The 12,352-nt window shown below is 48.8% G+C and overlaps 1 protein-coding gene across 1 annotated transcript in view; it reads right to left on the bottom strand.

The window, feature by feature from the left end:
- Positions 1-12,352, bottom strand: part of LOC137357372 (vigilin-like) — a 91,404-nt gene that overhangs the window by 7,502 nt on the left and 71,550 nt on the right. Inside the window, exons 20-25 of the mRNA XM_068023655.1 lie at positions 11,821-11,959; positions 7,153-7,289; positions 5,434-5,538; positions 2,851-2,985; positions 1,666-1,809; positions 928-1,107 (exon numbers count right to left, since the gene is read on the bottom strand). Of these exons, the coding sequence (XP_067879756.1) occupies positions 928-1,107; positions 1,666-1,809; positions 2,851-2,985; positions 5,434-5,538; positions 7,153-7,289; positions 11,821-11,959 (840 nt within the window). The remainder of the gene's footprint in view (positions 1-927; positions 1,108-1,665; positions 1,810-2,850; positions 2,986-5,433; positions 5,539-7,152; positions 7,290-11,820; positions 11,960-12,352) is intronic.

Genomic DNA, 12,352 nt, shown 5'->3' with positions numbered 1-12,352 from the left:
AAAATGCCCGATCTTAGAAATGTATATTGTTTGGGAATAGCTAAGGAATGACATGCTCGCGTTAGAGGGAGTGCAACGAAGATTTACTAGACTGATTCCTGGGATGAGGGGATTGTCCAATGAGGAGACATTGAGTGGAATGGGCCGATATTCTCTGGAGTTTAGAAGAATAAGAGGTGATCTCATTGAAACGTCTAACATTCCTAAGGGATTTGACAGGGTCGATCCTGAGAGGCTGTTTCCCCTCCCCCACAGTAAGTACACACTCCCCACCTCAGACATGCTGACTGAGGGATGAATGTTGTCCAGGACACTGGGCAGAACACCCCTGCTCTTCTTCAAAATAGAAGCTGCCTTTTACCACCATCTGAGAGAGCAGGCGGGGTCTCGGCTGAACGTCGCATCCGAAAGACGGCACCTCGAACAGTGCAACGTTCCCTCAGTAACTGCGCTGGGAGTGCCAGCCTGGATTTTGCACTCATGGCTCCAGAGTGGTGTTTGAACTCGCAACCTTCGCATTAGTTGTGCGCAGCAAGATCCCACAAACAGCAAGGTGACAATGACCGGGTCAATCTGTTCTTTTAGTGACATTGGTTGAGGGATAAATAGCGGTCCAGGACATCAGGCAGAACTCCACTGCTTTTCAAAATAGTGGCCGCGGGTTCTTTTACACCCACCTGAGAGGACAGAAGGGGCCTCGGTTTAACGTCTCATCCAAAAGACGGAACCTCTAACAGTGCAGCGCTCCTCCGTGCACTGGGAGTGTCAGCCTGGATTATGTGCTTAAGTCTCTGGAGTGGGACTTGAATCCACAACCTTCTGGTTCAGAGGAGAGAGAGAGAGGGCTACCCCACTGAGACACAGGCTTAAAACCACCAGCAATCTCGAGCAAGATAACCCTCACAGTACACGGAGTGGCGCCTTCACCTTGAACTCTTCCATGATCTTGCGGATGGCCTTCCCCCGGCCCCCGATGATGCGGGCGTGAACCCGATGGTCCAGATTGATGTCCTCGCTGACCATCTCCTCCAAGTCGGCAACTATCTTCATTATGGCGTCCTTAGCGGATTCGGCATTCCTCTCATAGCCCGTGATGGTGATCATATCCTGCAGGGGCAGCAAACACGCATGGGTCAGACAAGGTGGACCCCCTCCCCACCGCCCCCCCCCCCCTCCCCCCCAAGGAAACACAAGGGGCAGCTGGGGACACAGTTACCGTAAAGTCCAGTGTACACGCCAACATCTGAGTATAAGCCGTAAGGCTCGCCCATCATCCCTTGCTTTGGACAACACTGCCAAGATTTTTAATTTCAACCCAGGTAAAAGCAAGAGTGAGACCAGGAAACGAGTCCAAAAGCAGTCTGACCTATCATTCTGTGAACTGCAGTGCCTTTGGAATAACTGGAGCCGAGGGGGTGTGTGGTTATACTGCTTTTAACACTAACCACTGCTTGTGGAGGAACAAAGAATAGCAGGTATTAACTCTTCAAGCCTAACCTGCGCATTTCAACGCAATGAGAGCATTTACATTTGCATTGTCAACTCGAGGATTTTGTATGGACTGTTCATTAAAAGGTTACATCTGTAGAGTGACAGAGGCAAAATCATTAGAGATAGACATTCATGCAGCAAGAGGAAGCCTTACCAGTACGAGGTGAGGATTACCTGGTTTTCATCGCCTTTATCGGGGAACTGAACATTCACATCGTGGTCCTTCCGAATCTGTGAAATGACAGCTCCTTTCCTTCCAATGATCTTTGGATGGTACTTGGGATCGACCGACAGAGCCAGCTTGAAGCCCCGTAAAGCCTACAGGAGATGCCACACCATTACTGACTTGCATCCCAAATTTTACTTTCCGAGAGAAATCGATGTCATTTAAATTTGAATGAATGAAGCTTCCACCATCTCATTGGGAAAGCTGCTCCGTACCATTGACCACTCGCTCACTGAAATATTGCTTCTGCTGATTAATTTTGAGTTTATGCCCCCTTCGAAAGCAGGCCATGTCCTACCGTTCTGGGCAGGGTGAAACAGCTCATCATAGCTGACATTATCTGGTTCCCTGTAGAATCTTAATATCAACAGCCATATCACCTCTCAAGCCCTCCCTTTTCCATTAAGGACATGCCCGATTTAAATAATCGCTCCTTGACAATCCAACCTCTCCAACCCCTCAATCATTCTGGCTGCTCTCTTCTGTGCCTTTTCAGTGGGTTCAATATCCTTTTCTGTACTGCGGCAACAAGAAACATACAGTGTTCGAATTTAGCAAGCCGGCCTTGCAAAAAGTGACCCTAGAGAAGGCTGAGGGGTGACCTGATGGAGGTAAATGTAGAGAAGATGTATCCATTTGAGGAGGAGACCAGTACTGGGGGCTATCAGTATAAAGACAGTCACTAATACATCCGATAGGGAATTCAGGAGAAACTTCTTTACCCAAAGAGTGGGGAGAATGTGGAACCTGTACCTCTCTCCCTTTACACTCTTTGACTGAGATTTTGATCACTTGGCCTAATACCTCTGGGGCTCGGTGTCAATCATGTCCTGTGAAGCATCTTGGCACGTTTTACTATGTTAAACATGCTATGTAAATGCAAGTTGTTATTATGTTGATGGGGTTAAATGAAGAGGGTTGGGAGGTGGCCCGTGTGGATATCAGACACCAGGCGAATGGCCTGTTTCTGTGCTGTCCAGTTCTATATTTGAAAATGACACCTCCCCCACTTACACCACTGAAAGGCGAGTAGCACCGTCTCTCGGATTTCTGCCCTGGACCCAGTTAACCCCGTGCCCACCCTCGCCATGTGTACCCGTCCACGCCCGGTGCCCGGGGCGAGGGAAACGCACCCTGTCCTCTTGTTCCGCCTGCAGCTCTCTGACCCGCTCGAGGATACCGGTCCGTGCTCGCTCCAGGTTCGCTGTTAAGCCGGTGATTTTGATAACGTCCGATTGCTGCTCTGGAGGGGGCACCGCGATATTTACCTGAAACGAACGAGAGGAGAGAGAGAGAGAGAGAGAGAGAGTTACAACGATGCAGGATACTGTGCAATGATCTGGAGGGAACAAAATTCCAATATTGCTCATGATGCTAAGGGAGAGATATTGGGATGATTTGGCAGGGTGGGGGTGGTTGGTGGAATTGATGAAGTGAGTATAAATTTGGGGCAGCAGTGACCCACGCCTAACCCTCCCTGGAAGTTTGGTGGTTGCCATATTAGTTTGGGCGATTTGTAATCTTCCAGGGTGGTGGTCTGGCAAAGTCTCGAGTTTAAAATCCTCCTCATCGTGTTCAACTCCCTCCATGGCCTTGCCCCTCCCTATCTCTGTGACCTCCAGCCCTCTCAGATCTCTGCACTCCTCTTGCACATCCCCCGATTTTCCATCGCTCCACCACTGGCGGCTGTGCCTTTAGCTGCCTGGGCCCTAAACTCTGGAATTCCCTCCCTAAAACCTCTCCGCCTCTCTCTCTCCTCCTTTAAGACTCTCCTGAAAACCTACACCTTCGACCGCCTGTCCTAATATCTCCTTATGTGTCACATTTTATTGGATAAGGCTCCTGTGAAGTGCCTCGGGATGTTTTACGATGTTAAAGGTGCTATATAAATGAAAGTTGTTGTCCGGATTCATTCTTGGGATATGGGCACCACTAGCATTTATTACCTATTTTCTAGTTGCCCTCTGATACAACTGAGGGGCTTGTGAGACCACTTCGGAGGGTTTTTAATGACAATCTGACAGTTTCATGGTCACGCACCATACCCCTCTATGATCCTGGGAACACTCCACAGGGTAAGCTCAGTGATGCTGCGGCAAAGTGGAGGAACCCCAACCAGCGGGAGCACAGATCGGACACTGCTAGTTCTCTACCCCGTGCACACACTGATGAAAGCTCCACACGCCCCACTTTCTGGGAAAGCAGGATTGCTGTCTAAACTCTCATCCCCTGTGGCAATATACCGTGTTAAGCAACCAAGTCCTAATATTTGCCCAGTGCGATAAGATTCTTAAAGAAAAGAAATGCTTGCATTTCTATAGCGTCTTTCACGACCTCGGGATGACCCAAAATGCTTTACAGCCAATGAAGTACTTTTGAAGTGCAGTCACTGTTGTAATGTGGGGAAACATGCCAATTTTCACACAGCAAGCTCCCACAAACAGCAGTGCCCAGATCATTTACAGTTAGTGATGTTGGTTGAGGGATAAATATTGGCACAAGAAACCACCCCCCTGCTCTTCTTTGAAATAATGCCAGGGGATCTTTTACAACCACCTGACATTCTTTGATCTGAGGAACTCTATCCAGACACAGAAGGCTGGAGCCTTCACCCCCAAAGCTGAGTGTTCCTGTGAACACCAAGGAACGCACTGTGGCAGTCTAGTAGGTTCAACAGGACACGTTGCTGGAGGGAGAAGGGATTGCGAACATGGAATGTGGGCCGAATGGCCTTTCCCTGTCTTTAAAGGTCCCGTTGTGCGGCTCTGCCAGCAATCCGCCCGATTCCAGTTCTCAGCAGGGTCCAAATCACTGGCGAAAATGGCTGCAGTAGGACGAAGTGGCAGCTGGTGGTGGTGCTGCTGAGACTGTAGTCAGCAGCTGAAGAGGCCTGGATTCAGTACAGTGCAGACCTCTCTACGAACCGTAACCTAGCAATCTATCGGGCCCTGTATGAGATCACGCAGATTGTTCATCACCACTGTGCTTCATCATCGGATGCCAGCTGTGCCTCAGTTGGGAGTATTCTGTCACCTCTGAGTCAGAGATCACGAGTTCAACTCCAGAGATTTAAACCAGTAATCCAGACTGACACGCTCAGGACAGGCCTTGGGGAATCCTGCAAGGTCAGAGGTGCCATCTTTCGGATGAGAGGCTAAATCGAGGCCCCGTCTGCCCTCCCAGGTGGACGTAAAAGATCCCAAGGCACTACTTCAAGGAAGAGCAGGGGAGTTCTCCCTGGTTTCCAGGGTCAATGTTGATCACTCGAGCAATATTAATAAAACTAGATTATCCAGTCATTATGTTGCTGCTTGTGGGATCTTGCTCTGCACAAATTGGCTGCCATGCTTCCTACATTCGAACAGTGACTACACTTCAAAATGTACTTCATTGGCTGTAAAGTGCTTTGGCTTTCCTGAGGTCTTAAAAGGCGTTATATAATACAAGTCATTCTTTATTCCATGTATTGATCACTCTCTGTGCAAAGCAAACTCCTTGAAATCAGACCAAAATTTTCCTTTCACCAGTTTGAACCTACGTCTGACGGACAAGTTAAGTATTTCCGATTTCCCATTTGAATGATCTGTTAAGAGACGTTGTGAGGTAAATTATTACAGTTATGATAGCTTACAACTGTGATAAAATCTGATTATGTACAGCGATGTAGAATTTACAGCACAGAAACAGGCCATTCGGCCCAACTGGTCCATGCTTACCTCATACTCCTCCATCATTTTACGAATGCCACTGCCTTTTTGCCCAATGATGTATCGATGCAGGTCAAATGGAACTTCCACATCCACAGTAACTGGGACCAGGGCCTGGGCAATTACAGGAACTGTGTCAGACTTTGTCTGTACAACAGGCTTTTGCTCAAATAACAGTCAGTCTCTTTTACCAATTTGACGTTCAGCAGATGAGGAACCCCAGAACTGGAAAATGGAACACTTTAATTTTCAAACATAAAACACTCACAGGACAGGTACAGCATGGGGGTTAGATACAGAGTAAAGCTCCCTCTACACTGTCCCCATCAAACACTCCCAGGACAGGTACAGCACGGGGTTAGATACAGAGTAAAGCTCCCTCTACACTGTCCCCCATCAAACACTCCCAGGACAGGTACAGCATGGGGGTTATGTGCGAGGTTGCAGCCCCTATTTGAGTATCTGAAGGGGCTGCTCCTCAAATTCTGGCTGCACTTCAGTCCCACGCTCCTGATCTTTGGGCACCCGGTGCGGAGGGGCTCGGGCCGGGAGGAGGATCTCCTCGTCGGTCTGCTCCTGGGCCTGGCCAAGGTGGCAATTCACAGGTCCAGGTTGCGGGCCGTCGGGGGGTTCCGTCCTCCCCGATTGCCTGCCCCTCTTCCGCGGTTACGTTCGCGCCCGGGTGTCCCTGGAAAAGGAGCATGCGGTGTCCGCCGGTACGCTTGAGGCCTTCCGCGACCGGTGGGCACCGCAGGGACTGGAGTGCATCGTCGACGCCGAGAATGGCATTTTAATTTGAGTTTTTTTTTTTGTTTATTTATCTGGTTTTAATAAAGTTATTTAAAAAAAAAAAATGGGGGTTAGATACAGAGTAAAGCTCCCTCTACACTGTCCCCATCAAACACTCCCAGGGCAGGTCCAGCTCGGGGTTAGATACAGAGTAAAGCTCCCTCTACACTGTCCCCATCAAACACTCCCAGGGCAAGTACAGCTCGGGGTTAGATACAGAGTAAAGCTCCCTCTACACTGTCCCCATCAAACACTCCCAGGGCAGGTACAGCACGGGGGTTAGATACAGAGTAAAGCTCCCTCTACACTGTCCCCATCAAACACTCCCAGGACAGGTACAGCACGGGGTTAGATACAGAGTAAAGCTCCCTCTACACTGTCCCCATCAAACACTCCCAGGACAGGTACAGTTCGGGGTTAGATACAGAGTAAAGCTCCCTCTACACTGTCCCATTAAACACTCCCAGGACAGGTACAGCACGGGGGTTAGATACAGAGTAAAGCTCCCTCTATACAGGCTTATCGATGTGCCAATTCCCCAGCCTGAGAACAGTGCCTCTTACTGCATCTCTGTACATTTTCCATTTCTGACATCGGCCTTAAAAAAAAACCCTCAAAAAAAAAAGGAAAAATGGGATAAGATAAAAACAAACAGGTTAGATACCGAGTAAAGCTCTCTCCACAGTGTTGGTGATTCTGCCTCACTCCCACACGTTCCTTGCTCTGCCAAGCATGTGCCAACTGCTGGCACACGACAGTCTTAGTGCCCAATGGGAAGTCCCAGGACAGTCTTAAAGGGGCTCAGAGCACACTAATCTGAGTCTCCTCAACCCCTCTTGACCCTGGCAATCGCACCTGTGAAATGCTCAGTGTCTCGGCCTTGAGAAACAGCCCTATAAGGTAAAGCTGTGCACAGGGGCAGAAGCAGGGGGGACCTACCAGCAGTGCCTCGCGAGCCGCCTCACACTTCTCCTTCCGGCCCGAGATGACGATGACGTCACATTTCCTGGGAGCATGCTCGGTCTCCCTGAGGTCAGAATTCAAGTCACCATTTTCCTGAGGGTGCAGATCCAGACCTGCTCAACGGCAAGAACCCAGCACGTGTCACAACGTCACGCATAGAAAGCTGCGCGTCGCTTCGCGACTGCAGCCAGACCGGCTCATTAGCAACAGCAGGAGGCCATTCAGCCCCTCAAGCCTGCACCACCATGCAATTAGATCATGGCTGATCCGTAACCTGAACTCCACTTACCCGCCTTTGCTCTATATCCCAAACCCTGACCCAACAAATACCTATCCACAGCCTTCAGGGGGAGAGCGTTCCAGATTTCCACTCCCCTTCGTGTGAAGAAGTGCTTCCTGGCATCACCCCAGCCCTATTTTTACGGTTCTGCCCCCTCGTTCTTGGCTACCCCGCCCCACAAAGAGAAAATAGTTTCTCTCTATCAACCCCATCAAATCTTTTAATACTTTAAACACCTCGATTTGATCACTCTTCAATCTTCAGGGAATACAAGCCACATTTATTAATTTAACACTTTCCGTCCCCTGGGATCATTTGGTGAATCTCCCCATCCAAGGCCAATATATCCTTCCCGAGGTGCGGGGCCCAGGACTGAACACTGTTAATCCAGATGGGAGTAAGGTACAAATGAACCATCACTTTCACTCCTTTGTATTCCAGCCTCCTTGAGATAATGGCTATCACTCCATGGTCTTTGTAATGTACCTGTGGATGAGAATCTTGCTTTGTGCCACACAGGCAAGGAGGTCCCAGTCTGGGCAGTGGTAAGCACTACCAGTGGCCTCAATACCTCTGGACCAGGGACTGGGAGAAAGCGGCCAGAGTTTCTGCTCTTGAACAACAACAGTGCCTTTAATATAGTAAAACATCCCAAGGTGCTTCCGAGGAACGTGTTCAAACAAATTTTGATACCGAGCTACTTAGGAACCTATTAGGACAGATGGCCAATAACTTGGTCAACGAGGTAGGTTTTAACCAGCGTCTTAAAGGAGGAGTGAGAGGGGGGGAGATGTTCAGGTTGAGAATTCCAGGCAGCTGAAGGCACGGCCGCCAATGGTGGAGTGTTCAAAATAGGGGATGCTCAAGAGGCCAGGGTTGGAGCAGCACAAAGATCTGGGAGGACTGTGGGGCTGGCGGAGATTACAGAGATAGGGAGAGGGTTGAAAAGGCCAAGGAGAGATTTGAAAGCAAGGCTGAGAATTGAGGCCAGCGAGCACGGTGGGATGACGGATGACAGGACTTGGTGCGAGTTAGGACAGGGGCAGCAGCGTTTCGGATGATCTTCAGCTTATGGAGGGTGGAAAATGGGAGGACAACCAGGAGAGAATTGGACTAGTCAAGCCTGGAGGAAACAAAGACACGGATCACAACCCTGTGGGGTATGTTGGGCAAGGACAGAATCGAATCCGGCTGCACGCATGCCCTTCCTGGCCAAACAGCCTGCCGACATTCTCTGTGTTAAGAATGCACTGAGGAACCATGCAATGGTTACAGCACAGGAGGCCATTCGGCCCATCGTGTCCATGTTGGCTCTCTGCAACAGCAATTCACTTAGTCCCACTTTCCCGCCCTTTTTCCCATAGCCCTGCAATTTATTTTCTTCAGATAATTATCCAATTCCCTTTTGAAAGCCACGACTGAATCTGCCTCCACCACACTCTCAAGCCGAGCATTCCAGATCCTAAACACTCGCTGTGCAAAAAAGTTATTCCCCCTGTCGCCATTGTTTTTTTTAGCCAATCATCTTAAATCGGTGTCCTCTGGTTCTCGCCCCTTTCACCAATGGGAACAGTTTCACCCTATCTACTCTCATTTTGAACACCTCTATCAAATCTTCTCCCAACCCTCCCTTCTCTAAGGAGAACAGCCCCAGTTTCTCCAGTCTATCCATGTAACTGAAGTCTCTCATCCACGGTACTGCTCTCGTAAATCTTTTTTGCACCCTCTCAAATGCCAACAACTGGAGGGCGATAGAAAATGACCCAGAAGAGGAATGCGAGGAGCCCAGAATACAAAATTAAACTCAGGCCTGACTCTCCTAGCCTAGCTTTGCACAAAGAGGGTATGAAATGACTCGTCTTTTGCCTTGCGAGAGAAACCAGCCTAACCAAACCTCCATCGCCCACAGTCTGTCCTGTCCTGTGTCCCCAACCCCCTCCCAAAATTCTACCTCCCCTCACTGTGCTCCATGGCCCCCTCGCCTCCACAACTGACCTCGGCTACCTCCTTCGGCCCAATCTCCCACCTTCCAACTCTGGCCGCCTGCCAGCGCGCTCCCTGCCACCGCCTTCACCGTACGTGGCGGAGCCATTCAAAGATCTCGTTGCGTCTCCCTTCCTCAACCTCGTCCCCTTTGCTGCTCCACTATTCCTCAAAAACCTGCTCTTTCAAGCTCTACTGCTGCCATTTGATGTCCCTTTATTTCCTATGAGGCAGGGCCTGTTTACAACAGTAAAGGCACTGTATCAGACTCTGGATACCTGGCCCCGAGTGTTGTAATTAGAGGACCAGGCCCCACCTTGAAGCCACAAAATCTGCGTCTATGGTCTAAATGAGGCTGATCACCTCATTAACAAGTGGAAAATCAACCTCAAGGGAATGCTGATTCCCCTGGTGAGAAGCTATTTATGGAGAGTAAGTAAACGGGCTTTTCATAAAGCTCCATTAGGTTTCCAACACAGGGAAACACACCAAAACGTGAGAAGGCTGTGGGTTCAAGCCCCCACTCCAGAGGCTTTAGCACACAGTCCAAGCTGTGACACTTCAATGCCTTACCGAGGGAGAGTGCTGCACTGTCGGAGGAGTCCGTTAAATGGAGAATCCCACCCTGCCTGCTCAAATGGCTGCGAAGGATCCTACATCACTCTTCGGAAGAAGGAACATTCCCCCCAGCCAACATTTATTCTTCAATCCAAAGCCATCAAGAGCAGACTATTTGGTCATTCACTTGATATTGTTACTTAAATCTGCTCGGTCCCAGGCACTTTTATTCGAAGATATTCATCAGCCCGTCCCGCTCAAGTCAGTTGCGATCATCCAGAATTTCTTCAGGGGTTCCCCTGGAGGGTTGGAAGAAACTCCATCTGTGCGGTGTATCCACAGTTAGCTCCGATCTTCTGCCGATGCCAGGCTGGCCAATCAGGAGAGGACCTGAGGAAACTCCAGTGTGTGCCTTAAGCCGACCAGAGGAAATTTCTCTGCACGTCTTCAGCCTTTGAGGAGAGATAGGCCAGACAAGAGATACGGAATCGAGCCACTCTGTCAGACTATTATGCACGTAAACGTTCTTACATTCTGCTAAGCTGCCAGTTGGCAGAACTTAACAAGCCCCCAACGTCCCCCCCTGTAAAACTATATATTGTGTGACTGCAGTTATTTACTTATTCGTTTATGGTTTAATAAATTTGTGTGGCAGCTGCCTAGACTGCGGAATTATCTTCCCTAAACCTCTTCGCCTCTCTCTCTCTCTTCCTTTAAGACAATCCTGAAAATCTGTCTCTATCACCAAGCTTTTGGTCACGTCCTAATTATCTCCTTATGTGGCTCAGTGTCAAATTTTACACAGAATTACATAGAATATTCAGCCCAACTAGTCTATGCTGGTGTTTATGCTTCACATGGGCCTCCTCCTGTCCCAACCGTCTCACCTCAGCCTTTCGGCATATCTTTCTATCCCCTTTTCTCTCATGTACTCATCTAGTTCCCTTCTGAAAGCCTCAAAGTTATTTGCCTCAACCACTTCCTGAGGTAACAAGTTACACATTCTAACCACTCTCTTGAGTAAATAAATGCTCCTTATTTCCCCATTGGATTTATTAGTAACTGTCTTGTATTTGTGGCTTCTAGTTTTGGATTCTCCTACACGCAGAGGCACTGTTTGATAATCGCTCCCGTGAAGCACCTTGAGACGTTCTTACTATGTTAAAGATGCTATATAAATGCAACTTGTTGTTAAAGCCTACGCCAAGGTTTGATAGTATTATTTTAGCACTTTCCAAAGACAAATAGGTGTAGGGGCACAGGATGGAACCAACAAAAGTAAACCGAACAGGGTTCTCTGTTCACTCCCTGGGTACGTTCCAAACTGATCATCTACCGGGCGGGTGAGACACTCTCCACATGATGTAGGGCTCACCTACAAACATTTGAGAAATAGAAGTCAAAAATATCCAGCATGGGCAGGATGGGCCAAATGGCCTCCTTCTGTGCTGTACGATTCTACGAATTTTCTTTTCGTTTCATAAGATGTGGGCGTTGATGGTGAGGCCAGCATTTGTTGCCCATCCCAAATCGCCCTTGAATATCTGGAGTAAAACACGCCAAAGGAACCCGCCTTAAAAAAAACATGAAGAGGGAAACCAACATCACAGGGACCAAAAACTGGTCAATAGTCATGATATGGAAAGACACTGCAGGCCAGCGCCTCTGCACACAGGCTGCTAAATGCATATCTTCAAGGTGAAAAAGATAACACTGCGGTCAAGCGTACACTCTGAGATGGGAATCGAGCATCGGGCCCCCTGGTTCTTCTGCCTACAGTCGGCTGTTCAATCCGGCTGAAATTCAATCCCACTGAAACCTACCTTGGTTTTCATCCCGTTCCGGGAATTTGATCTGCACGTCATAGTCCCTGGTGATCTGCTGCACCTTGGAGCCCTTCAGTCCCATGACCGCTCGATGGAACCGTTGTGCAATCACACACTCCAGGGTCACTTGGGCTTCCTATAAGGCATAGACAGAGAAAGGTTTAAAAAAAATCATGAAGAGGAGCTATTTTAGAGGGTTACTTGTAAATTCCAAGACTTCAAAGTGCGACGATGCCTTAAAGTAAAAGGGTAGGTTTTAACTTGCGCTGCTAGTAGATCAGCCTTCTGTTAAGATACTGCATTGATGGTGCACTGGAGAGGCAGCATTACTGTGCATCTTGGTTCTCAACAACAACTTGTGTTTATATAGTGCCTTGAATATAATAAAACGGCCCAAGGTGCTTCACAGGAGCGTTATCAAACAAAATTGGACACCAAGCCACATAAGGAGATATTAGGACAGGTAGGCTTTAAGGAGCATATAAAGGAAGGGGGAGAGAGAGAGGCGGAGAGGTTTAGGGAGGGAATT

Source organism: Heterodontus francisci, chromosome 48, assembly GCF_036365525.1.
Source record: "Heterodontus francisci isolate sHetFra1 chromosome 48, sHetFra1.hap1, whole genome shotgun sequence".
NCBI classification, from domain to species: domain Eukaryota; kingdom Metazoa; phylum Chordata; class Chondrichthyes; order Heterodontiformes; family Heterodontidae; genus Heterodontus; species Heterodontus francisci.
The sequence above is the reverse complement of the archived record's forward strand: the minus strand, read 5'-3'. Positions and strand labels throughout refer to the sequence as shown.